The sequence below is a fragment of the Canis lupus genome, chromosome 5, assembly GCF_011100685.1.
Source record: "Canis lupus familiaris isolate Mischka breed German Shepherd chromosome 5, alternate assembly UU_Cfam_GSD_1.0, whole genome shotgun sequence".
NCBI classification, from domain to species: domain Eukaryota; kingdom Metazoa; phylum Chordata; class Mammalia; order Carnivora; family Canidae; genus Canis; species Canis lupus.
Window position 1 is genome coordinate 39,599,938 of NC_049226.1, and position 25,257 is coordinate 39,625,194.

Genomic DNA, 25,257 nt, shown 5'->3' on the forward strand with positions numbered 1-25,257 from the left:
ACTCAGAGGGAGTAGTGTTTCAAGGTGTTTGCCTGTATCAATCCAAATGTCCCATCTTCAGTCTCAGGGTTCTATAGGGGTATTGTGAGGTAGTATTCTCTAGAAAAGTACCAGTAAATGAATGATGTAAGGAGGATTGGAACCCAGGAAAAAGTTGAAATGCTGTACATTTGCAACAGAGACCTCATCTGATCGTACGGGGAATTCAAGTCAGGACATCCCTTGAGAAAAGTTGCAAGTTGAAGCAAGGGGTCTTAGGTCTTTGAATGCCTGCAGTGACACCACTGGATATGGACAGCTCTGGGGAGGAGAAGAAATCTGTGAGAGGCAGCTCCCTTCAGCCAGGACAATTCCCAAGGAAGTAGTTAGACAGGAGCTGTCAGCAGGCAAACACAAGCATGAGGGAGCAGGTGCCCAGCCCTGACAGGGATCCCAGCAGCTCAGCACAGTGTGCTCTAGAGGGTTTATTAAAGTTTCCAGCTTCAGTAGTTAATTTCTGTTTTACTCCCTGCAGTTATCAGTTATTACTCAATATTTCTTGAGGCCTTATTATTAGGGATACATAGTTATGGAGGATGTATATAGTCTTTGTCAATTTCTTTTTTTATAAGTGGATACTATGCTTATTTATTCCCTCCTGATTGTTTAAAAATCCATTTTGTCCATTATATTAGGAGGGTTACCTGTATCAGTCAGGGTTCAGCCAGAGCAGCAGAACGTATGTATTAGATTTTTACAGGGGGGGGGGCACCTGGATGGCTCAGTGGTTGAGCATCTGCCTTTGGCTTAGGTGGCGATCCAGGGTCATGGGATCGCATCCCACATCAGGCTCCTTGCCCAGTGGGGAGCCTGCTTCTCCCTCTGCCTATGTCTCTGCCTCTCTCTGTCTATGTCTCTCATGAATAAAAAAAAATCTTAAAAAAATTTTTTTACAAGGAATTGGCTTAATGGTGAGGGCTGACGAGGCAAGATCAAAATCCATAGGGCAATCTGTCAGGAAGCAGGCTGGAAGCTTTGTACAGTTTCTTCTTCATCAGAGAAGCCCTGATTCTGTTTTTAAGGACTTTCAACCGATTGAATCAGGCCCACCCAAGTTATCTAGGATTAATCTTCCCAACTTAATTCAACTGAGCTTATGCACTTTAACCATATCTAGAAAATACCTTCCCAGCAACACCTAAATTCATGCTTCACTGAATGGCAGGACACTATCGCCTAGCCAAGTGGACACATCAAAGACCTTCACACTGCCCAATTTATTTTTGTTCAAATTTGCCTATTGTAGTGATATTAAGACTATGACACTCCTCCCATCAAGAAAGAGAGTCAACATTTGCCTCACCTTGATTCTGCACAGACTTGTGAGTGCTTTGATCAAATGTATGATGGCATGATGCATTGTGACTTCCAAAGCTATGTCATGAGCCATGAAGCTTCTTTCCTATTCACTAGAATATCTGCTCTTGAAGCCCCAGAGATGCCGTGTGAGAAATCCAACTGGCCTGAGTCCCTCACGTGGAAAAGGCCCCTCTGCTAAAATCCAAGCTGAGCTCATCCTTAAGCCATCTCAGCCCACCCACAAGACATGTGAGTGAGCAGGTCATCTTGGAAATGGGCCCTCCCTGCCCTCAAATCATCTCAACTGAGCCCCCAGACACGATGGAGCAAATTAAGAGCCATGCCCACTGTTCCCCTTCCAGATTCCTGACCCACAAAATCCAGGAGCATAATACGGTGGTTGTTCTTTAAGACCATTAAGTTTTGGGTGGTTTGCCAACACAGCAGTAGATAACAGGAGCGCCTAGAATGTTGTTCTTTTTATTTTCAAGCGTTTTATGTGGGTCAGTTGTATCCCTGTAAACAGCGTGCTATCGGATGTCATCCCTTTTTCCAGTCAGAATCAGATTCCTGAGGGAGGGACTCAGAACCTTTCGTAGTCGATGTGTAAGTACAGTAAAGCCGGAAAACGCACTTTGGGTTGTTTGGCCTCTGGGCCCGCATCTTCCCTGCCCCTCCTTCCTCTAGAACTCTGGCCCCAGGTTTTCTCTGGTTAATTAGGGCGGAGCGTTAACCGCCCCCCGCCCATCCGCATCCCCCCCCCCCCCCGAGATGCCAGTAGCTCCCCGACCTCCAGGTCATCCACCAGACCTGCCTCTGGCCCGGGAAACTTTAAAGTTCCCTTAGAACCTTGCAGGCTAACGAGCAAGTCGCAGTGATGGGTGGAGGAGGTTACCATGGAGACAGGTCCTAGGAATGAGGCTCCGCGGGAGGGGGGCCGGGACGCGGCTTCCCATTGGCTGGGCGGGCGCGCAGCGTTCCCCTTGCGCACATGCGCAGTGGCGCTGAGGCGAGGTCGCGGCGGAGCCGAGGCGCGGTGCGTTCCGGACCAGGCTTCTCAGGACCCGGCTGGAAGGTGCGGCTCCCGGCCGAGACACGTCGTGCTTCCCGGGCTAGGGAAGTGGCGGAGCCAGAGGCCCCTGTGCGGCGCGGGGCTGAGCTCGCCACGCAGGCGCCCGCGCCCCCGCCGCCATTGTTGCGTGCCCCGGGCCTCCCGGGCCGCTCCGGGTGCGCGTCCGCCGGCTCCCGGCGACAGGTAACGATGTCGAGGGCGCCGGGGGCGAGTGTCCGCGCGGTCCCCGGCCGGAGCCCCAGCCCGTCCCCGTGCGGCCGTCCGCGCCCGCGGCCTGCTGAGAAGGCGAGCACGGGGTGCAGGGTGCTGTGGCGGCCGGGTCCCCACTCCCCCGCCGGCCGAGACCCTCCGACTGAAGAGCGAGGGACACCGGCCCGGGAAGGGGAGGCGGCGGGCGAGGCCGGCGCATCTCCTCTGCAGGGCCTGCTAAACGGTTGGCTTTGGTTACACGGCTGAGCTTGAGCCCGGCTCGGAGCTGGAACCTGGGGACAGGTGGTGTCAGGTCGCCGGGACTGGCCTGTTCTAAGCTTTTCTTCGGGAATCTTGGTTTCACATTTATTCATAAAGAATTGTCTGCATAGAAGCATTTAAGAGGGCTTCAAATCATCAGCCTCGTCGACTTTTTTTCCAGTTCAACCGGCTTGTCTCTCCAGCCCTCAGATAGTGAAAAGCTAGAATAGGTTGGCATTAATATGCAAAGGAGGTAAATGGCTCGCCCTTTTTTCCTTGACAGTTTCCCTGGGAACCTTGAGCGCTTGATTAAGAAAGATTCTCAAAATAAATAAATAAATAAATAAATAGAAAGAAGGAAGGGAAAGAAAGAAAGAAAGAAAGAAAGAAAGAAAGAAAGAAAGAAAGAAAGAAAGAAAGAAAGAAAGATTCTCCACCCAGTTTGTTCTAAGTACCTAATAGATTCACTCTTGTTACTGAGAGTCAGTCCTTGAATAGCTTCTGTAACATCAGAAAAATACTGAAGCTCCCCTCCCCACCCCCGTAAAAGTTTGATTTCTTTTTCAACAAGTTAGAAGTTTGATCTGTTGTTTTGCTCATGATTCAGGTCTTTGCTTCTATTACTACCTTTTGATGGCAGTCCCAACCCCTGTCCCCAACAGATTGCATGTATCTCACAAGTCTGAGGATGTAGGAGAGGAAGACCAAGGTAAAGTCTGTGTTTATCTGTACACACTGAATAAGCTGTTTCTGTTTGTGTATAGCAGAGAGCATCAGAATTCTTGACTTTATGGTCTGTTTTTGTGTTTCAGAGTCTCTTAACCATCCCTGCAAGTTCTGGGCTCAGAATTTGTAACTGCGGCTGCTAACTCTACCTTGATCCTCTTGTGCCCCTGACTGCAGCAGCCCTTGATATAATGTCTTTGTGGCTCTAGCATGAGACTTCAAGCGGCTGGCTCACTACTGGAGATCTAAAGGATATTGCCAGATTGACTCTCCTGTCTGTAGCCATGTTAGCCTCGTGCAAGAGGATGACCAATTCTTCACGCTCCCAAGTCCTTCTAATGTGGAAGCCAGACAAGGCTCAGAGTGGACCCCACAATGTTGAGAAGGAAACCCTTGCATCAAGAATCTTGCGTGACACTGAGACCTGTCGACAGAATTTTAGGAATTTTCCATATCCAGACCTAGCTGGTCCTCGAAAGGCATTGAATCAACTCCGAGAACTTTGCCTTAAATGGCTGAGACCTGAGATTCACTCAAAGGAGCAAATCCTGGATCTGCTGGTGCTGGAGCAGTTCCTGACCATCCTGCCTGGGGAGGTTAGGACTTGGGTGAAGTCCCAGTACCCAGAGAGCAGTGAGGAAGTGGTGACTCTGGTGGAGGATTTGACTCAGATTCTAGAAGAGGAAGGTGAGAATTGTAGGGCAGCAAGGGGAGGAATCCTGGGTGGTTAGAGAAGACAACCAGCATACCACCGAGCAGCCCTTTAAAGAAATTGGGGAGAGCAAAGGACAGTGAGTGAGAACAGGCTTTAACAAGAACCCCATCGTGCATGCTGTGCTCCTTCCAGACTGCTTGAGACCAAACACACATTACCTAGTGCCCTAAAACAGTGACCAGACTACAATCCAGTTACCCCCGTGTGAGCCCTCAGGAATTTCACCTGCAAAGGTTTGAACCAGTCTGTCAATAAATCATTTCCTTTTTGAATTAGATGTTACAATAACATGCTTCCAAGAAGGTAGAAGAGAGTCCAGAGAATGTTTCCTTATTAAGAGACATCATCCAAAATTGACATCACATGAAGATTTAGTAGAAAATGGGGAATTTGTACGTTTCCTTAGCAGTCCCAGAACAGACTTATCTTTGAGGTCTACACAGATATCTTAGGATAAGTCATTGGTCCTTCACTTTGGTTCTTTGAAGTAGGGGTGCTATTTTTGGTTTCTTTCTCATTCCTCACTATAGGAGAGTATAGGCATCTATTTGGTGAAGAGTTTCCTTGGCTATTCAAACAGGACTAATCATCATGGTCTCCCTTCCCTAGCTGCTCCTCAGAACTCTGCCCTTCCCCAAGAGACCCAAGAGGAAGACCCCAAAGGAAGACCTGCTTTCCAGGCAGGGTGGTTAAATGACTTGGTGACCAAAGTAAGTGTTAGTTTCTTCTATGATTTTAAAATGGCTTCTTGGAGGTATTTGTATGAGGGACGTTTTATGTCCTGGCCCTAAAACTTCTGCACCCCCAAAAGCCCAATCTAGGACTTCATCAGTTTCTGTCTTTAAATCCATGTTGGCCCGTTAAGGTAAGTGACTGCCCTTTATAGGAAATAGGTTCCCTTTGCCTTCCCCCAACAGACCTTTCCTCACTGATTTTAAGGCAGCAGCATTGCAGAGAGGTTAAGGGATTGACCTCAAGAGCCAGATGAATCAGGTTCGGTGCCTGATTGTGTTCTATCAGGCCAGCTTCAGAGAAAGTTTTACTTTCATCTCGCAGATAAAAATATACATCTGAGATGGGTAGAGTAAAATTAATATTCATTGGTGATATGATTGTTTAGCTGAAAACCCTAAGAAAATCCAGGGAAAAACTGGGGAACAGTAGTAGAAAATATGAGTAAGGTGATTACTACAGAAAATGACATGAAAATTAATCATTTTCAGGGGTAGCTGGCTCAGTTTGTAGAGCATGTGACTCTATCTCATGGTCATGAGTTTAAGCCTCCTGTTGGACATAGAGCTTACTTTTTAAAAAAAGAAGAGAAGCACTTTCTTACCTATACATTAAAATCAGGAAAATGGGAGTGTCCAGTCAGTTAGGCATCTGCATTTAGCTCAGGTCGTCAGTGATCTCAGGGTCCTGGGGTTTGAGCCCCACATCAGGCTCCCTGCTCAGCACAGATTCTGCTTCTCCCTCTCCCTGTGCCCTTACTCCCTATTTATGTTCTCCTTCTCAAATAAATAAATAATCTTTAAAAAAATAAAGTCAGACAAATGGTAAAATGCAATAAAAGGTTCCATGCAGTTTTCCCGACCCCCAAAATTTAAGACATCTAGGACTAAAAATAATATAAATTCTGCGGTACATCCATGTTGTGTATCATACTAAAGCCTTGAATGTTGTAAAATTGTCTATTTTCCCTAAATTATAAACAATAGAACTTGAAAACCCAATACAATTTTTTTAAGGAACTTAGTTTATTTGAAAAATATGTAAGAGGAATCTTTTTTTCTTTTTTTTAAACAAAGGAAAGAAAAGGAGCAAAGAGGCATACTAACCTTACCAGACTGAAATGTATTGAAAAGTCTAACAGTTCATCAGTGTGGTTTCGGTCCCAATTTTATTTTAATAAGGAAGGAAGGGACGCCTGGGTGGTTTGGCGCTTAGGGCATTTGCCTTTGGCTCAGGGAGTGATCCTAGAGTCCCGGGATCGAGTCCTGCGTCAGGCTCCCTGCATGGAGCCTGCTTCTGTCTCTGCCTCTCTCTCTGTGTATCTCTCATGAATAAATAAATAAAATCTTAAAAAAAAAAAAAGTGCTAAAAAGGAAGGAAGGGCTCTGCATTTCATCATAGAGCACACAAATATATCTTAAAATTTCAAATGATAACACACTGAATTCTTAAGGCAAAGCTTGAAAAGCACAGCCATTCAACTATGTCATCTGTATGAAACTCTTCTTTAAGACGAAGCCACTAATACACTTGTATCAGCTGAAAAAGCAATTATAAATTCTGTATTTTCAGATTTCCTGTAGGACAATTCACCCATAACTTGGGTGAGGGTTTTAACTCTATAACCATTAAGGTCTTACCACAAAAACTCAAGATTCTGATTCCCCACCACCACCACACATGTACCTGGGGTTCTGATGTTGTCACTACCCTCCTCCTACCAGTTCTTGAACCAAGTTATGTTTGATGTTTCAGGAATCAATGACATTCAGAGATGTGGCTGTGGATATCACCCAGGAGGACTGGGAGATAATGCGTCCTGTACAGAAGGAATTGTATAAGACTGTGACATTACAGAACTACTGGAACATGGTTTCTCTGGGTAAGTGTCCTCTGCATCCTCTCCTGCCAGCATACCTTCCATCTTCCTTTCCTCTGTTGTTATGGTGGCCTCTGAAGCACTTTGCGAAGAATGGGGCCTGGGAGGTGTGAGTGTACTCCTCAGATTTGGGCATAGAAATGTTGTGTTCTCCATTTTCCCAAATAAAAGGTTTCTAAGTGAAAGATCACTGAAAACTGATGCACAGTTTCCCAGGGCTTCCACACAACACTGCACCTTGCCCACTCCCTACTTTTCCTGTGATCACCTTCTGCCATGATCTCTTTGTGCATATTTCCAGAGTAGCAGGAAATTTTTATCCTAGCTCTGAGAAGGACTGACCTATTCTCCCACTATATGATGTCCACACCATTGTTTTCCCATAGAAGTCTGTCCTCACAGATAGGTAGAAGTCAGGCGATAAAATTTGAACAACTATTTATCTCCAAGATAAAACTCCTTATATTTCTCCTGAACAGGACTTACAGTGTACCGGCCAACTGTGATTCCCATACTGGAAGAACCATGGATGGTGATAAAAGAAATCTTAGAAGGCCCTAGTCCAGGTGAGAGAATAACTGTCATGAGATTGTTTGCACTTAGGAGCGTAAGAGCAGTGAGATAATATTTTCTAAATATGGCCAAGTCATTCTCCACATGACACCGTGCTTGTCAGGAACACTGAACTGGCATTGCTTCCTTAACAGAGGCCACCTTCAGGAAGAGTTCCCAAACACCATTGTTCCACCTTTTCCTCTGTGTGTCATCTTATCCTTCTCTGTGAGCCCTGGGTCCCATCCCCAGCTTTGTCAGGGGCTTTCACTGTGCCATGGCCCCCTCCTTCTTTTTTAAGCATGCATAAATGTCTCTAAAATTTTAAGTTTTAGACCTTCTTCTTTGTTGGTTTCTTTTATTCTATTTACCAACAAACCACTTCTCTAGTTTCCAGCCTCCAATCTCCACTTCTCTAACTCATTCTTTTATTTTCTAATTAAAAAAAAAATCTTCAAAAGGTTCAAAAATGTTCTCTTACTGTATAGTGCATTCACCCAGTTCCTGTATCTCCCAGCACCTAACCACTGGTGCTTATTTCTAGTTGTTTCTGTTTGAGTGTTTTGTTTGCATATAAAGCTGATATAAAGATGTTTTTCCCAAAAAATCCTATATTTGGGGTGCTTTCTTTATATCATTTGGGGGAAAAAATGTTTTTTCCTCCTTAAGTAATCTCTACCCCTAACGTAGGACTTGAACTTGTAACCCTGAGATCAACCTCTACTGACTAAGCCAGCCAGGTGCCCTGCCTCCTTCATTTTCTAACAGAAATGGTAGCAAACTGTACATACAGTTTTGTACTTTGCTTTTGTTTACTTAAAAACATACCTTGAGAGATGTTCCAAATAAGATTATGAAGACCTTCCTTGTTCTCTTTTTTTAATATATGCATCACATTTTATTGTGTATCTCATTATTTATTGAATCTGTTCCCTATTGATGGACTTTTTGATTGTTCGCATTCCTTTCTTCTTTCCTCCACAAGAACTTCAAACATATAGAAAAGTTAGAGAATCGGTACATCGAACGCCTATATAATTTTCACCTGGAACCACCAGCTACCATCATTTAGTCACCTTTGTTTTATCTCTTTTTGGGAGAAGGGAGGGCAGAGGGAGAGAGAGTATCTGAAGCAGACTCCCCTCTAAGCTTGGAGCCTGACACAGGGTTCCATCTCACCAACCCTGGGATCATGACCTCAGCTGAAATCAAGAGTCAGATGCTTAACTGACTGAGCCACTCAGGCACCCCTTTGCTTTATCTCTTTACACACACGCACACACACTTTGTTTTTGTCTGAACCATTTGAAAGTTAGTTGCAGGGATTGTGACATCTTACCCCTAAATATTTCTGCCCGTTCTCTCCTAAGACCATGACCATTCTTCTATTTTGGTGCATCCTTGTCTCACCCCAAATATTTTTAACATTTATACAGTAACATCATCTGATGTATAGTCAAATACTCAGATTTCCCCACTGTCCCCAAATATTCTGCATAGATATTTTTCTCTCCAGTCAGGAATCCTATGCTGCTTATCCTGGTTCTTTAGCCCCTTTTAATCTAGAACTGTTCCTCAGCCTCTTGTCTTTCCTTTTTCTCCTTCCATTCTTCTTTCCTTCTGACATTTTCTGAAGGATCCAGGCCAGGTTTTTTCAGAATGACCCACAATCTAGATTTGCCTGATTGTTTCCGTATGTTTAGATCCAGATGAAATAGGTTTACCATAAAACATCACAGGTGTGTACTCTCCATTGCCCTTCATCTCATCGTTGGTGAAACTCATTTTAGTTGAGGTGCTGTTGACCAGATCTCTCCATTTTAAAGGTGCGTTTTTGTCTTTATAATCAACAAGTGATGAGGCCACCTGACTATTCCATTCCCTGGTGCTATTTTATTTTTTATTTTTATTTATGATAGACATAGAGAGAGAGAGAGGCAGAGACACAGGAGGAGGGAGAAGCAGGCTCTATGCCGGGAGCCCGATGTGGGACTCGATCCCGGGACTCCAGGATCGCGCCCTGGGCCAAAGGCAGGCACTAAACCGCTGAGCCACCGAGGGATTCCCTGGTGCTATTTTATTTAGGGACTTTTAGCATCCCCTGTTGATTCTTACATTATTACATTGCTGATTGCAGGATAGATTTTCTGATTCAGAATTCCTCTTTCCTAAAGTATCAGTAGTGTCTCCTATAAAAAAAATAGTTCTTCCTCCAACCTCATGTCTTTTTTTTTTTTTTTTTTAAGATTTTATTTATTTATTCATGAGAGACAGAGAGAGGCAGAGACACAGGCAGAGGGAGAAGCAGGCTCCATGCAGGGAGCCTGATGTGGGACTCGATCCTGGAGATTCCAGGATCACATCCTGGCCGGAAGGCAGGCACCAAACCGCTGAGCCACCTAGGGATCCCTCCAACCTCATGTCTTATGTGAACATGTCACTATGGACCAATAGAATTTTTCAAAATTCAGTGTTATTAGTCCATTAATTCCAGGTTTGTTTTGTTTGCTTGTTTTCATGCTCAGTTGTCCCAAGTTTGGGTAATACTACTTGAAAAGCTTATTTTTTAATTGTTTTAATAATTTATAGCAGAATGACTTATATGTACCTGTAGCACAGACTATACCTACAGCACAGTAAATTCTCTGTGGAATGATTTTGGCGCACTCTAAACACTGAAGAAACATGCATGATATAACGGACAAGAGCCTGGACTAATGTCAGGATAGGCTTCTGAAAGGCACTGCCAGTCTGGGACTACTTTAATTTGACCCTGAGTAGTTTTTTAGATCATTCGGGCAACAGGCATTGGGGCTGTAGTCTGCAAGAGGGGGCATTTTATGGTTACATATCGTAGGGGGAGAATATTCTGCCTCTAAAGAGCATCAAGACTGAGAAAGACAAGCTCCTTTTTGCCTTCTATAGAAGTGAGATTTTTTTTTAGGCTTTGTTGTGTTTTTCTTTTTTTTTAAAGATTTTATTTATTTATTCATAGAGACAGAGAGAGAGGGGCAGAGACACAGGCAGAGGGAGAAGCAGGCTCCATGCAGAGAGCCAGGGTCTCCAGGATCACGCCCTGGGCTGCAGGCGGCGCTAAACCACTGCACCACCAGGGCTACCCTTGTGTTTTTCTAACCAGTCCCTAAAGCAGATGATAATCCTCTAAGCTGAGGAGTCTTGTCAGCCTCACTTCCTTGTTAAAGCACCAGGCTCTGCTTTCTGGCCCCTGGACCCCTTGCATCCTCAAAGTGGAAGTGGAAGGTCATTAAGGCCATTAACCAGAATGAGGAGCTATCTCAATCAGCTCCTGCTGGAGACTTCTATCGTCCTGCTTTTGCTTGATTTTTGGCCTCTGAAGATTTTCCTTTCTTACCAGCTTAGAGATACATAATAAGCCAAATCTTGAGTAGGATATCTAATTAATCATATTTCAGGAAGTGGAAACTTTGATAATTCACACATAGAATAGTAGTATTGGTCCTCAATGGCCATTCCTGTCTCGGAACTTTTCTAGTTCTTTATTTAGGACCTAGCCAGGGACTCCTGGGTGGCTCAGCAGTTGAGTATCTGCGTTTCGCTCAGGGCATGATCCTCGGGTCCAGGATCGAGTCCCACATCGGGCTCCTTGCAAGAAGCCTGCTTCTCCCTCTGCCTGTGTCTCAGTCTCTCTCTGTCAGTATCTCTCATGAATAAATAAATAAATCTTAAAAGGGGGGTGGGGGGACGCCTGGGTGGTTCAATGGTTGGGCATCTGCCTTCAGCTCAGGAAATGATCCCAGAATCCTGGGATCCAGTCCCATATCAGGCTCCATGCATGGAGCCTGCTTCTCCCTCTGCCTGTGTCTCTGTTTCTCTCTCTCTCTGCTTTTGTGTCTCTCATGAATAAGTAAATAAAATCTTAAAAAAAAAAAAAAAAAAAAAGAAAGGACCTAGCCATTCCTTCAGGTTCAACTCAAATCATCCTCACCCCCACCCCCCACACCCCAAGTAAAGCTTTTTTTGAGTAGCTGAGTCGATACTGATTTCATCTATGAGAAGTATTGTGCCGCTTTTTGGCCCTGTTGACCAGTAGACACTTATATTTCCAACTACTCCTTTTCTTGTTAAATCTATATGTTTAAGCACTGCTTAATAATACTAATTTTTGAATTACCAGTAAACTGGTTTAAACATCTGTCTTTATGGTAGCAATTTCTTCATCATCAAGGTTTATACGTGTTATTTTAAGCTCATTATACCTTTAGTACTTCCTTTTTAGGTATATAGTACACTGCCATAGATACATAGAATTGCCATGATTACATAGAATCAGAATTAACAGAGTATCTGAGTGGCTCAGTTAGTTGAGCATCCAGACATAGAATCAGAATTAACAGAGTATCTGAGTGGCTCAGTTAGTTGAGCATCCAGCTCTTGATTTTGTCTCAGGTCATGATCTCAGGGTCATGAGATTGAGCCCTGCATTGGGCTCCACACTCAGTGCAGAGCCTGCTTAAGATTCTCTCTCTCTGTCTCCCTCTGCCCCTCCCCGCTTTCACATGCTTGCTCTCATGAGAGAGTGTTCTCTTTCTCAAAAAAAAAAAAATCTTTTAATTTTTTTAAAAGATTTTATTTATTCATAAGAGACACGGAGAGAGGCAGAGACACAGGCAGAGGGAGAAGCAGGCTCCATGCAGGGGACCTGATGCAGGACTCGATCCCGGGACTCTGGGATCATGCCCTAAGCCAAAGGCAGATGCTCAACCCCTGAGCCACCGAGGCATCCCAAAAATAAATCTTAAAAAAAAAAAAAAAAAAAAAGATTTAAACTCAGCTTCTGGTACTGTCTCATTTTGTGCACATACATCTACCTATACAATTCATTAACATTGTCATTTCGTTCTGGAGGGGAGAGTAACAGATCTTGGTTTGAGAGAGTTTTTAAATATTTTTTTATATAAAAATAATACAACAAAAAAATGCAACTACATTTCTAGTACTAAGTAGCAAAAAGTTATATGGCCAACATATTGAGAATTAGAAAGTATTTTTTAAAAATCTATAATCTTCGGGCAGCCCCGGTGGCTCAGTGGTTTAGTGCCTGCCTTTGGCCCAGGGCCTGATCCTGGAGACTGGGGATCGAGTCCCATGTCGGGCTCCCTGCATGGAGCCTGCTTCTCCCTCTGCCTGTGTCTCTGCCTCTCTGTGTGTGTGTGTCTCTCATGCATAAATAAGTAAAATCTTTAAAAATAATAAAATAATAAAAATCTATAATCTTCTTAGCACTTTGATGACATTTGGCTCAGGTCATGATCTAGTTGACTAGTTGTCTAGTCTCTCAGAACAGAAATGTCTGTTCATGTCCACTTGTCTAGTTCCAGTGCACTTTCATGCTAGTTTTATGGGACTACTTTTTTCATTTAATATTACTCCCAACTATTTTCTAATGTCAGCTCTGATTTTTGTATCTGAATCAAAGTAATAAAAGTCATTTGTAAATTCAGTCAGTATAAGGAAGGAAAATGAAATGTATGTCTCCCTCTCTTCCTCCATTACCAGAATCTTCACCCCTTAGATTATTATTTATGTATGTGTATCTATGATACCTATGGCATATCATGGCATTTTGCTCTATATAATGTTAAATACCATTTATTCCGAGTAATATGTCCTACACAACTTCTTATATCAATGTACCTAGTTATTTTTATGTTATCACTATTCAATTATTCCTTACTCTAGTCCTTTACTGATAAATGGCAGCTATCACTTTTAATGACTGCACATGATTCTGTGGAATGGATATAAGGTTTTTATACTTAGATCAGCATCTTAGAAAATATCTGAACTGTCCAGTACCATTTTCACTATATTATAAATTCCATATATGATTATATTTCATTATCAGCAATTTTCTTAATATTTGAAAGTCTTGTGTTTTCAACCTAATTTCACGGAAGATATTATAATTTAAATTTGTTTTAAACCGTCATACTGGAAACATAATAGGCATCAATAAATACATATTTGATTGCTTTGCAGCCAGGTTTGAAGACAAGGATTTTTCTGTTTGTTTCTTCACCTTTATTTGTACGTGTATGCTTTCATTTGGTTCTCCTTTTTACAATGAATTATTGTCATTTGTTTTAACAGTTGAGTGGCCACCATATCCAGAGTCTTGGGCCATTTTCTGAAGGAAATGGAAAAGAAACACAAGCTATTCTATTCTCAGTTTGCATCTAAGTTGGAAATACAAGAAGCACACAAAGTTATGAAGTACTAATGTAAGGCCAATGCTGTCATGGCCCCAACATTTTGTTAGGTTGAATCACATGAGACTGCTGATATTTCAGCCATATTGACCTACAAAAAGGCAAATTCATATGATTCTGTACTTTAGGATTCTAAGAAAGAAAAGCAAGAGCTGGGCAGCCCAGGTGGCTCAGCGGTTTAGCACCGCCTTTGGCCCAGGGCCTGATTTTATTTGGCCTGGGGACCTGGGATTGAGTCCCACGTCGGGCTCCCTGCATGGAGCCTGCTTCTCCCTCTGCCTGTGTCTCTGCCTCTCTCTCTCTCTCTGTATCTCTCATGAATAAATAAAAAAATATTAAAAAAAAAAAAAAAGAAAAAAGCAAGAGCTGAGCCTTAATATTTTTTTAATAGGTAGAGAAGTTATTTTAAGAGAGTGTCTAAGTCTGGGGTGCTTGGGTGGCTTGGTCAGTTAAGTACTCAATTCTTGGTTTCCACTCAGTCATGATCTCAGGGTCCTGGGATCAAGCCCCGTGTCTGACTCCATGCTTAGCAGGGAGTCTGTTTCTCCCTCTCTCTCTGTCCCTCCCTCAGCTTGTGCTCTCTCTCTCAAATAAAATCTTTTTTTTTTTTAAGATTTTATTTATTCATGAGAGAGGCAGAGACATAGGCAGAGGGAGAAGCAGGCTCCCTGTGGGGAACCTGATGTGTGACACTTGATCCGAGTACCCAGGGACATGATCTGAACCATCCAAGCATCCCCAATTAAATAAAATCTTAAAAAAGAGAGAGAGAATGCCTAAGTCTGGAATTTGTGTGGCACCTATAGAAGGCTCTGAGGAAGTAGCTTGAAATTATGTGGATAAATTTAAATTTTAAGTTAAATATGTAACTTGTTAGAAGATACAGCAGGATAGGAAAGTCTGGATTATTTGGGGACGGAATATGTTAAGTGGAAGTGTTTTGAACTTTTTAAACTTTTCTCCTTTAAGCCACTGGTGCTCAAACTATAGTGAGCATCAAAACCCCCTGGAGGGCTTCCTAGAACAGATTGCTCAGCCCTATCTCCAAAATTGCTTAAAAAAAACAAAAGGATTTTATTTATTTATTTGAAAGAGAGCACAGGTAGGGGGAGCGGCAAAGGGAGAGGGAGAAGCAGATCCTCTGCTAAGCAGGGAGCCCAATGTGGGACTCAGTCCCAGTACTATGAGATCATGACCCGAGCTGAAGGCAGACACTTACCTGGCTGAGCCACCCAGGTGCCCCCAAAATTTCTTTTCTTTTTAATCTTATTTTAATTAAATTTAATTAACATATAGTGTATTATAATTTTCAGAGATCAAGGTCAGTGATTCATCAGTTGTATACAACATTCAGTGTTCATTACATCACGTGCCCTCCTTCATGCCCTTCACCCAGTTACCCCATCCACCCACCCTTCTCCCCTCAAGCAACCCTCAGTTTGTTTCTTATAGTTAAGAGTCTCTTATGATTTGTCTCTCTCTCTCTGATTTTGTCTCATTTTTCTCTCCCTTCCCCTATGATCCTGTTTTCTTAAAATCTGCATGAGTGAAATCATATGATAATGCTTTCTCTGATTGACTTATATTGCTTAGCATATCCTCTGGTTCCATCCATGTCATTGCAAAATGATAAGATTCATTTTTTGATGGCTAATACTCCATTGTGTACGTATATATGTCTATATACACACCACATTTTTTTTATTCACTCATCTGTCGATGGACATCTGAGCTCTTTCCATAGTTTGACTATTGTGAACATTGCTGCTATAAACATTGGAACGCAGGTATCACTTGGGATCGCTGTTTGTATCTTTGGGGTAAATACTTAGTAGTGCAACTGCTGGGTGGTAGTGTAGCTCTATTTTTAACTTCTTGAATCTCCATATTGTTTTACAAGTGGCTACACCAGCTTGCATTCCCACCAGCAGTGTAAGAGGGTTCCCTTTTCTCTGCATCCTCACCAACATTTGTTATTTCCTGACTTGTTACTTGTAGCCATTCTGACTAGTGTGAGGTGGTATTTCATTGTGGTTTTGTTTTAAGATTTTATTTATTCACGAGAGAGACAGAGAGGCAGAGATACAGGCAGAGGGAGAAGAAGGCTACCCGGGCATCCCTCATGGTGATTTTGATTTGTATTTCCCTGATGCCAAGTGATGTTGAGCATTTTTTTATGTCTGTTGGTCATTTATATGTCTTCTTTGGAGAAATGTCTGTTCATATTTTCGCCCATTTCTTGACTGGATTATTTGTTTTTTGGGTGTTAAGTTTGATAAACTCCTTATAGATCTTGGAGTACAGCGTTGGTGATATAGTGGTGAGCTTAATTGCCTTCCTTACAGATCTTGAAGGTAAGCCCTTTATATGATAAGACATTTACAAATATCTTCTCCCATTCTGTCAGTTGTCTTTTGGTTTTGTCGACAGTTTACCTCTGCTGTGCAAAAGCTTTTTATCTTGATGAAATCCCAATAGTTTATTTTTGCTTTTGCTTCTCTTGCTTTTGGAGACACATCTAACAAGAATTTGCTGCAGCCAGGGTCCATGAGGTTGCTGCCTGTTTGCTCCACTAGGATTTTGGTGGATTCCTGTTCCACATTTAGGTCTTTGATCCATTTGAGTCTATTTTTGTGCATGTGTAAGAAAGCGGTCCAGTTTCATTTTTCTGCATGTGGCTGTCCAATTTTCCCAACATCATTTGTTGAAGAAATGGTCTTTCTTCTGTTGGGTATTCTTTCCTGCTCTGTCAAAGATTTGTTGACCATAGAGTTGAGGGTCCATTTCTGGATTCTCTATTCCATTGATCTATGCATCTGTTTTTGTGCCAATACCATGCTGTCTTGATGTTTACAGTTTTATAACAGCTTGAAGTCCAGAATTATGATGCCACCAGCCTTGGTTTTCTTTTTCAACATTCCTTTGGCTCTTCAGGGTCTTTTCCCTTCAAAGTTTCTGATTCAGTTTGTCCAGTAATTTAACACATTCTCAGGTGAGAGTGTGTTTATGCATGGGTCTCGGGACTGTACTTTGAGTATTATTACTGTGAGAGATTTACCAGGAATATTTGGGCATGGAGAGCTGTCCTTGAAATTGCTTTTGGAATGCTGTGTGGATTGTGCAGAGTAGGTTGGAAGGATTCAATGAGAGTTAGTGTCTGCTTTCTATAAATCAATCCAGGAAGTCCTCTCATGTTATCCAACGGTGTTTTCACATCTCTTAGTGCTGTCACCTGACCAAGCCTATTTTATTAATCTGTGCCCCTGTTGAGTAGTGAGGAGCCTCTCCTTTTTCAACAGTTTTGCCCTCTGGTTTTCTGCCCCTGTCTTCTCTTTTCCCAAACTTTGAGTACCATGTTACAAAGTTGTTGGAGCCATAGTCTTTTTAGGCATTTTATTCATGTTCAATATATTGTTTCTGTTTGGACAGTTTCCTTTCTCCAAATAGAGGAAAACTTTCTATATTCTATATTCTTTTTAATCCAGAATGGAAAACAGAACCCCAAGAGTGTATTCCAGTTACAAATATTTCTAAAGTCACAAAGACTGGAACTCAGACCATCAAATTGGAAGAACCCTGTGACTATGATGAAAGATTCGAGAGGCAAGCAGCAGATACCTTCAGGAAAATACCCACTAATGAAAGAAATTTCACTTTGAAGTCAGTCATCTCAAAAGAAGATGACCCTATGGAAGAGTGTTTTAGTAAATATGATATATATAGAAATAATTTTGAAAAGCATTCAAACCTAGTTATTCAGTTTGGTCCCCAATCAGATAATAAAACTATGTATGATGAAGGCAGGGCAACCTTCAATCATGTCTCCTATGGTATTGTACATAGAAAGATATATCCTGGAGAGAAGCCTTATAAATGTAATGTGTGTGGGAAAAAGTTTAGGAAAAACCCATCCTTTGTGAAACACCAAAGTACCCATGCCAAAGAAAAATCTCATGAATGTGAAGAATGTGGGAAAGAGTTTAGGCATATCTCATCCCTTATTGCACATCAGAGAATGCATACTGGGGAGAAACCATATGAATGCCACCAGTGTGGTAAAGCCTTCAGCCAGCGTGCACACCTTACTATACATCAAAGAATTCATACTGGAGAGAAACCCTATAAGTGTGATGACTGTGGAAAAGACTTTAGTCAGCGTGCACACCTTACTATACATCAAAGGACCCATACTGGAGAGAAACCATATAAATGCTTGGAATGTGGTAAAACCTTCAGCCACAGTTCATCGTTGATTAATCATCAGAGAGTTCATACTGGTGAAAAACCTTATATATGCAACGAATGTGGAAAGACCTTCAGCCAGAGTACACACCTTCTTCAACATCAAAAAATACATACTGGAAAGAAACCATATAAATGCAATGAGTGTTGGAAAGTGTTTAGTCAGAGTACTTACCTTATTCGACATCAGAGAATTCATTCTGGAGAAAAGTGTTATAAGTGTAATGAATGTGGAAAAGCCTTTGCTCATTCCTCAACTCTTATTCAACACCAGACTACTCACACTGGAGAGAAATCCTATATATGTAAAATATGTGGAAAAGCCTTCAGCCAGAGTGCAAATCTTACTCAACATCATAGAACACATACTGGGGAGAAACCATACAAATGCAGTGTGTGTGGGAAAGCCTTCAGCCAGAGTGTACACCTTACTCAACATCAAAGGATTCATAACGGAGAAAAACCCTTCAAATGCAATATATGTGGGAAGGCATATAGACAGGGTGCCAATCTTACTCAGCATCAAAGGATTCATACTGGAGAGAAGCCGTATAAGTGTAACGAATGTGGGAAAGCTTTTATTTATTCCTCATCACTTAATCAACATCAGAGAACTCATACTGGAGAAAGACCCTATAAATGTAATGAATGTGATAAAGATTTTAGCCAGAGAACATGCCTTATTCAACACCAGAGAATTCACACGGGAGAGAAGCCCTATGCCTGCCGTATCTGTGGTAAAACCTTCACCCAGAGTACGAACCTCATTCAGCATCAGCGTGTTCATACAGGTGCCAAACATCATAATTAATGAGACTTCGGTTTAGGTTTTTCAATTCATCCAAATTTTATTTTGTACTTTGTTAAAACATTCAAAAGAAACTGAAGAGAAGTGCAATATATGTTAGATGTCCTTCAGCAGAAGTGTCAGAATTAGTAATGTGGATATAAGCTATTTAAATTTAATGTGAAATTTGAAGAGAAAAATTTATTCACTTCTTAACCTTTATTTGATATCAGTTTAGTTCCGGAAAGAAACCCAGTAAGAGTACTCAAAAATCTGTAACTCATCAACTCTTAGTGTATTTCACGTACTTCTTAATGAGACCTTGTGAATGTAACTTGGAGAAGCTTCCATCAAGTAGGGATTTCACACTAGTGAGTGATCTTGGGATAATTGAAGAAGCTGCTTTCAGACCTTTATTTCTTCCCAGCTTTGAAGCCTTAAATATATAAAGGGTTCCCTTCCCTTTTCCTATTATGCCATAACTGCCATGCGGAGCCAGTAGATTTGCAAAATATATATAGTCGAAAGTATCTTAATTTTTATGTGACAACCATTTAGTCACATTTTCCTTTAAATATTGAAATATTCAAGGAAGAACTTAAGGGAAGTTGATCTGTTAGGATAAACTAATGTATATATAATCCTTAGACATTTGTACAAATTTAGTTAAACAGGCAAAACTTAAACATCCAACCTTAAATTCATCTTTAAAACCTATTAGCCTTAGTTTCACTAGGTTTTGACATCTGTCCTGAAGGAAAAACAAGAATAAAATTCCCATTTTTTTCACCTGATTCCTAAATTCATTCCTTAAGGTTCCCCTTTGGCTATTTTACCACAGAAAGCCCGTTTCTGTTGAGACACATTTCTTGAGTGCCTACTGTGCTCAAGGCCCAATCTTCCTAATTGGATCTTTTCAGGGCTTATTGTGTTCAAAACAAAACAGCTATTTTAAGCAACAGAAAGCTTTCTAAAGTGAAAGATGACAAAGGACATGTCACAGAATGAACATAAGCCTACTAAAATGGGTTGCTGAATGTGACCCCCTATCCCAAGACAAAGAAGTAGTGAAAGCAGCTACTTACAAAGTGTGAGGAAAAGATAAGTAATAGAAAGTAGATTTAAGTGCACTACAGAAAGAGGGTCAGGGAGAAAAGGGTGAATACTTAGCAGGGAAGAAAGAATGCACAGGTAACTTAGAGCATGAGCTGTTAACCTGGTTTACTTAAAAAAGTAAGAGCAGCTAATGGAATAAGACAAAATCCAGCCTATTAAGAAGAAACTAAAGATGAAGTGACTGATTTTAAAAAGGAATAATTGGAATTGGTACTTTTTCATATATATAAGTATAACTGGGAATTGCTTTTAAAATGTCAGAAAACAAATTTATTGGGAAAAGCACTGATGCAGAAACTATCATTGTTGCAATAATAATAACTAAGTTTGTGGGGGGGGGTTCTAAACATAAAAGGAAAACTGGCAGAAATGCAAATTTTACCTATTTCTAGGTAAAATACTATAAATTTCATATCCACAGCATTCCACTACCAGAATATAAGACTGTATTCTGAGAGCTGAGATTTCATTCTGCTCAATTTGTTTCTTCAGTGCCTTGCATATGGACAGTGGTCAAATATATGTTTGTTGAATTAATGAGTAGGTAAGTTAGAATTGAGTAATAAGAATTAACAGATATGGAGTGAAGCTGGTTGAATTTAAATTCTTTTTTTGTACGTATGTGCACAGAAATGTTAAATACTGTTATTTATTGGGTAATAGGAACTACTTAAAATTGAAGAATCAGAATTCTACATCTTAACAGTGGGGAATATCCTAAAGAGATCACGGGACAGACATCTCTGCACAGGAAGTTTTCCTGAGCTGGATGAAGAAAAATTGATACAAATTCTGGTGCCGTAAATATAAATTTAAGCATATATTGAGACCATGCAGTTTCATTTGGATGTTACTGTTGATAAGGACATCCTACAAACACGTGCCGAAGGAAAGACCTAGGGTGCTAGCATCTTCAAGGCTTTCTTGTTGAGTGTTTTCTTCAAGTTATTGCTTTCCCTTAGCCTCACATCAGCTAACCCTGATGTCATGGAATCTTTCTTCACAAAGTGTAGATTGTCTTCAGGTTGCATAATACTCAAGTTATGCTTATGCCATAGTTACCATGTTAGAAAATAACCATTGTATTTAAGATACGACTTTTATTTATAATGCCACTTCATACCTAACACACCACTTCTGTTTTCCATCCTGGCATGAATGTGTGGAGTATTATAGTCCATAGCACCTTTGCTTTAATTTGTATTTCCTGCCTTTGTGAATTTTATGTAAATAATGCATTTATAAAGTCTTCCATTGATCCACTGAGGCAATTGATACCCTTATAAAATATCAGAAGAATGGAGAATCCTAGATCTTTGTACTTTTCCCACTTTAACAGTTGTCTGAGCCACTTGTAATCCAAATTTTTTTTAGCAGTCTTATTTTCCACAACTTTCTTACTACAAAGGTGTTGAAATATACAGAAAAGTTAATAAAACAAACTATGTATCTGCCACCTAGCTTTAAAACATTTTTTACTGAACAGTTGGAAAGTTAGACATGACATTTCATCCAATACTTCAGCATCTCATAAAAATAAGGACAGAATTTCATATAACCACATTCCATTACATACCTCAAAAAATGAATAGTAATTTTCAAATATCTAATGCTTCCTGTTTAAACTTTCCCTGTTGATGCTGTCACATTTCACACATTATGTTTACTTGTTATATCCGTTTCATCTATCAAAGTGTCTCCCACTTCTGATTTTCTCCATAACCTTTTTTTTTTTCTTTTAAATATAGCAGGTCAGTTGTAGAATGTCTCACATTCAAGATTTAACTGATTGTTTACATGTGGTTTATCTGGTTCCTGTGACCCCTGTGGTTTTCTGTAAACTAGCATTTAGGGCCAAAATGTTGACTGGATTCAGGCTCAGCATGTTTAACATTAACACTTTACAGGTGTGTTTCCTGTTGCATCACATCAAAAGTCTGATTAACATTTGGTTGACTATCAGGTGACATGGTAACCACCCTGTCTTACCAATGTGAAGATAATGTTTTTCCTGTAGTGGTTCATCTGTGGACTGCTACTTTGGCAGCATACAGATAACCTGTTTACCAACAACCTGTCATGTGGTAGTTTTAATATCCAGTGAGGATGATCACTCCCTGAACCAGTTATTTCATTAAGATTTGCAAAATAGGGTGCTTGATTTGGCAGCACATATTCTAGGTTTGCAAAATGGCAATTTTCTTTCTTTCTGTGTTTACTGATGCATAATTCTGTAGGACAGAGCTTTCTGTCATCAGCTGGGAATGCACTAGAGGTAAAGTCATACTTAAAATCTTTTCCTTTCCTTACCAGTTTTCAGAGTAAGGAGTTGGCAGTGATGACAAGTGATTCCATGTATTCAAAATCAATTATGGCCATTGTCTCTGTTGATCAAATTGTCCCAAACTTGGCCAGTTGGAGCCCTTCAAGTAGCTCTTTCATCCTCTGGCATTCCTCCTCTAGTCTTTAGGGACTTCATTTCCTTGTGACATGACATAACTTGGGTTCAATGCCCTGGATATGGAATGAATGAGCCATTTCCCAATCTTTGACTAAATAGGCAAATATTTAGAAACCAAGATCTGGGCACTAGGCATGCTCCTTGCTTCTGGGGTGTCATTAGCAAGTAGCCTTTTAGTCTTTCCAACCATTCAACTTAAGTTCTCATAAAGGCAACTCTTTGCACCCATTTCATCACTTACACAATAATCGTAGAGATGTAATTACATACTGGGACAAACTGGGAAGCATACAGCTAAATTGGAGAGGACAGAAGTGTTTGTATATTAGAAGGCATCAAGTGTAACCACATGAGGTCTTGTGCCAAGGCCAGCAGATTTTAAGGGAGCTTGTCAGTTCTCTGGTTAATTAGCAGTTAAGACAACAACTTAAAATATACCTAGTATGTTTTAACTGTTATATGTCCTGATAATTTACATATTTATAAGCTAATCTCATCTTTCCCATCGCATTCTTCAAAGCAGGTTTCTGGTAAGATGTAGCTTTGAATCCTGAGGATCTGTTTCATGCAAATTTACGTGCTTGTTTTTCTTGCTAAACTTTTATTTGGTTTTCACAGCTTTAAGAGTGTTAGATTTCATTCTTCAACTATATCTTCTGGTATCGATTCACTTGCATGTGCCTGTAAATGTACTTAGTCCTCTATTTCTGTTATTCTCTTCATGGCTATATTTCACTACAATTATTAGCCCCTTAGAACACTATAGCCATTAAAATTGGTGAGCATGTGCACTATAGTGATATGTATAAATATATGTGTGAGCTTGCAAGCAACACGGAGTCCTCTGGATGGATGGGGAAAGTGATACCCATGATGCTGAAGTGTCTTGCCTGAGGTCCTATAGTCATACAGTGACAATAAGAGTTGGAACACATGGTTCTGGCACTTAGTTGAATTCTTCCTGTAAGATTAATGCTAATGGAAATTCAGAGCACAAACAGTATGTACCTATGATTTTATAAAATTACGTATTTTGTTGAGATTAGAGCATTGGAAGTTTGTTTTTGTCTCCCTTCCTATACAGTTTCTTAAATTGACATTTTAAAAATGAGAATAGCCCAACAAAGAATGCACTCCTCTCTACTCCCATTTCAATTTTGGTCTCCCACCCAGATCTTTCCCAAGTTTCAGAACCAGGTTAGTCAATGTTCTTGCCTGGAAGTAACTCAGAAGTACCTTCGGGGATTTAATCTAAAACAACTTTCACCCCAAAATCTTTTTTTTTTTTTAATTCACAGTAACTGCAGGAAAGTTAGAAGCTGCGCTGTTCTTTACCTGTAGTTACAGCCTATTGCCATATATTCCAGTTCCATCTCTTCTCGATCCCCACTGCCACTACCTCATTTCAGGCTTTTAATCAACCCTTGTTAAGATCATTTCATAACGAGTAAGTGTTCACCCTGCCCCAATCTCACCCCTTTCAATGTATCTTCCAACACTTTTGCTGAAGTCCTGTGAAAACATTTAAGGCCGCCACAGCTCTACAGGTGGAGTAGTGCATTCAACGAGGTTACTATCTGCTTGAAACCTTACAGTGTCTTCTCATTGTCAACAGCAGTGGATCTCACTCTCAGCTGCACATTGGAATGAACCTGGGAGCTTTTAAAATTACCAGTGTTGGGGCCTCACCTCAAGGGATGCAGATTTATTTCACGTGGGATGGAGACTGGGCATCAGTATTTCTTCAGTTCCGCAGGTGATTCTAAAATGCAACAAGGGCAGAAGCAGGAAGCTATTACAGAGATTCAGAGGAGAAATAGTGGTTGTTGCAGCACAGGTGGTGAGAAATGACCTGATGCTGAGTATGTTTTGAAGGTAGAGTATAGGACTCACTAAGGATTTAGATTGGGATGTTAGAGAAACAAGAATACTGAGTAGGGGCATGTGGGTGGCTCAGTTGGGAGAGCATGTAGCTCTTAATCTCAGAGTTGCGAGTTTGAACCCCACATCGTGAGTAGAGCTTAGTTTAAAAAATAAAAGTTAAGACCTTCAGAAGAATGGCCATCTTTCCTTCTAGAGAATATGCTCCTAACAAAGGAGAGGCTATTCTACTCATTTCTGTGTCTCCTATACCAAGTACAGCACCTTGCACATGGTAAATAGGCCCCTCAGTAAATGAGTGCAACTCTGCAGGAATTTCTGCACATCAAGAAGATTCCATTCTCAGAAAAATACATGTCCAGGACTTTAAAGGCCCTGGAATTTTACCTCGCAGGGGTTGATAAACTAGCCTGTCACTATTTCATAGACACAGAAGACATGAGACTCCTGGGTCATAGACAAAGCACTTTCTTACTCCTGGCAAAAGCAGCCAGACTTCACATCTAAGCCAATTATTCTTGACTTGCACGCCCACCCCAAATTGCAAGAGGGTGACACAGGTGGGCCCTGGATTCCAGCAGCAACAGTGGACTGTTATAGGAAAGCCTGGGGGAATCACTACCTTTACAGTGAATTGTGAGGAAACGTGCTCTTTGTCTCCTCACCCCCAGGTGCCCCCACCCTGCATATTTGCTTGCTATACACACAAGGCTGAGAAATGGCCCAGGTAGAGACAATGAAGACTGCATTCTTGGCATACCCAGCAGGAACTGGAGGGATGCTCAGGGCCCTTGGCATATCGCTTCTCTAATAATTGTCCTTCCCAGTGTAGAAGACTGGAAATATCCCACCAAAAATTTGTGGGCCTTTGTGGCTTACCCATAGAGAAGACAGAAACATCCAAATAAAGTTCCTGTTCCAAGTTGTTTAGAGATCTTTTCCTGAAGAAAAATCTCAGGTCATTCTAAATCTGATCTATACCCAGAAATTGAAAAGTAATAATCTCACTCCACTGTACACTGATTAAAGCCTACACCTGGGGGGCGCCTGGGTGG

At 41.1% G+C, this 25,257-nt stretch overlaps 1 protein-coding gene across 8 annotated transcripts; it reads left to right on the top strand.

The window, feature by feature from the left end:
- Positions 1–2,319: 2,319 nt before the first annotated feature.
- Positions 2,320–23,366, top strand: ZNF287 (zinc finger protein 287). Of its 8 annotated transcripts, XM_038536994.1 has the most exons (8): positions 2,722–3,113; positions 3,468–3,569; positions 3,673–4,273; positions 4,911–5,011; positions 6,789–6,915; positions 7,392–7,478; positions 17,201–18,748; positions 20,524–23,366. In XM_038536994.1, exons 3-8 carry the CDS (start codon positions 3,871–3,873, stop codon positions 20,532–20,534), a joined length of 2,277 nt encoding a protein of 758 aa, XP_038392922.1. In that variant the 5' UTR covers positions 2,722–3,113; positions 3,468–3,569; positions 3,673–3,870; the 3' UTR covers positions 20,535–23,366. The 8 variants fall into 8 exon arrangements, with proteins under 8 accessions (XP_038392916.1, XP_038392921.1, XP_038392920.1 ...); XM_038536988.1 differs by lacking the exon at positions 2,722–3,113 and adding an exon at positions 2,320–2,413 and having other exon boundaries at positions 17,201–23,366; XM_038536992.1 differs by lacking the exon at positions 2,722–3,113 and adding an exon at positions 2,339–2,413 and having other exon boundaries at positions 3,523–3,569; positions 17,201–23,366.
- The last annotated feature ends 1,891 nt before the right edge of the window (positions 23,367–25,257 follow it).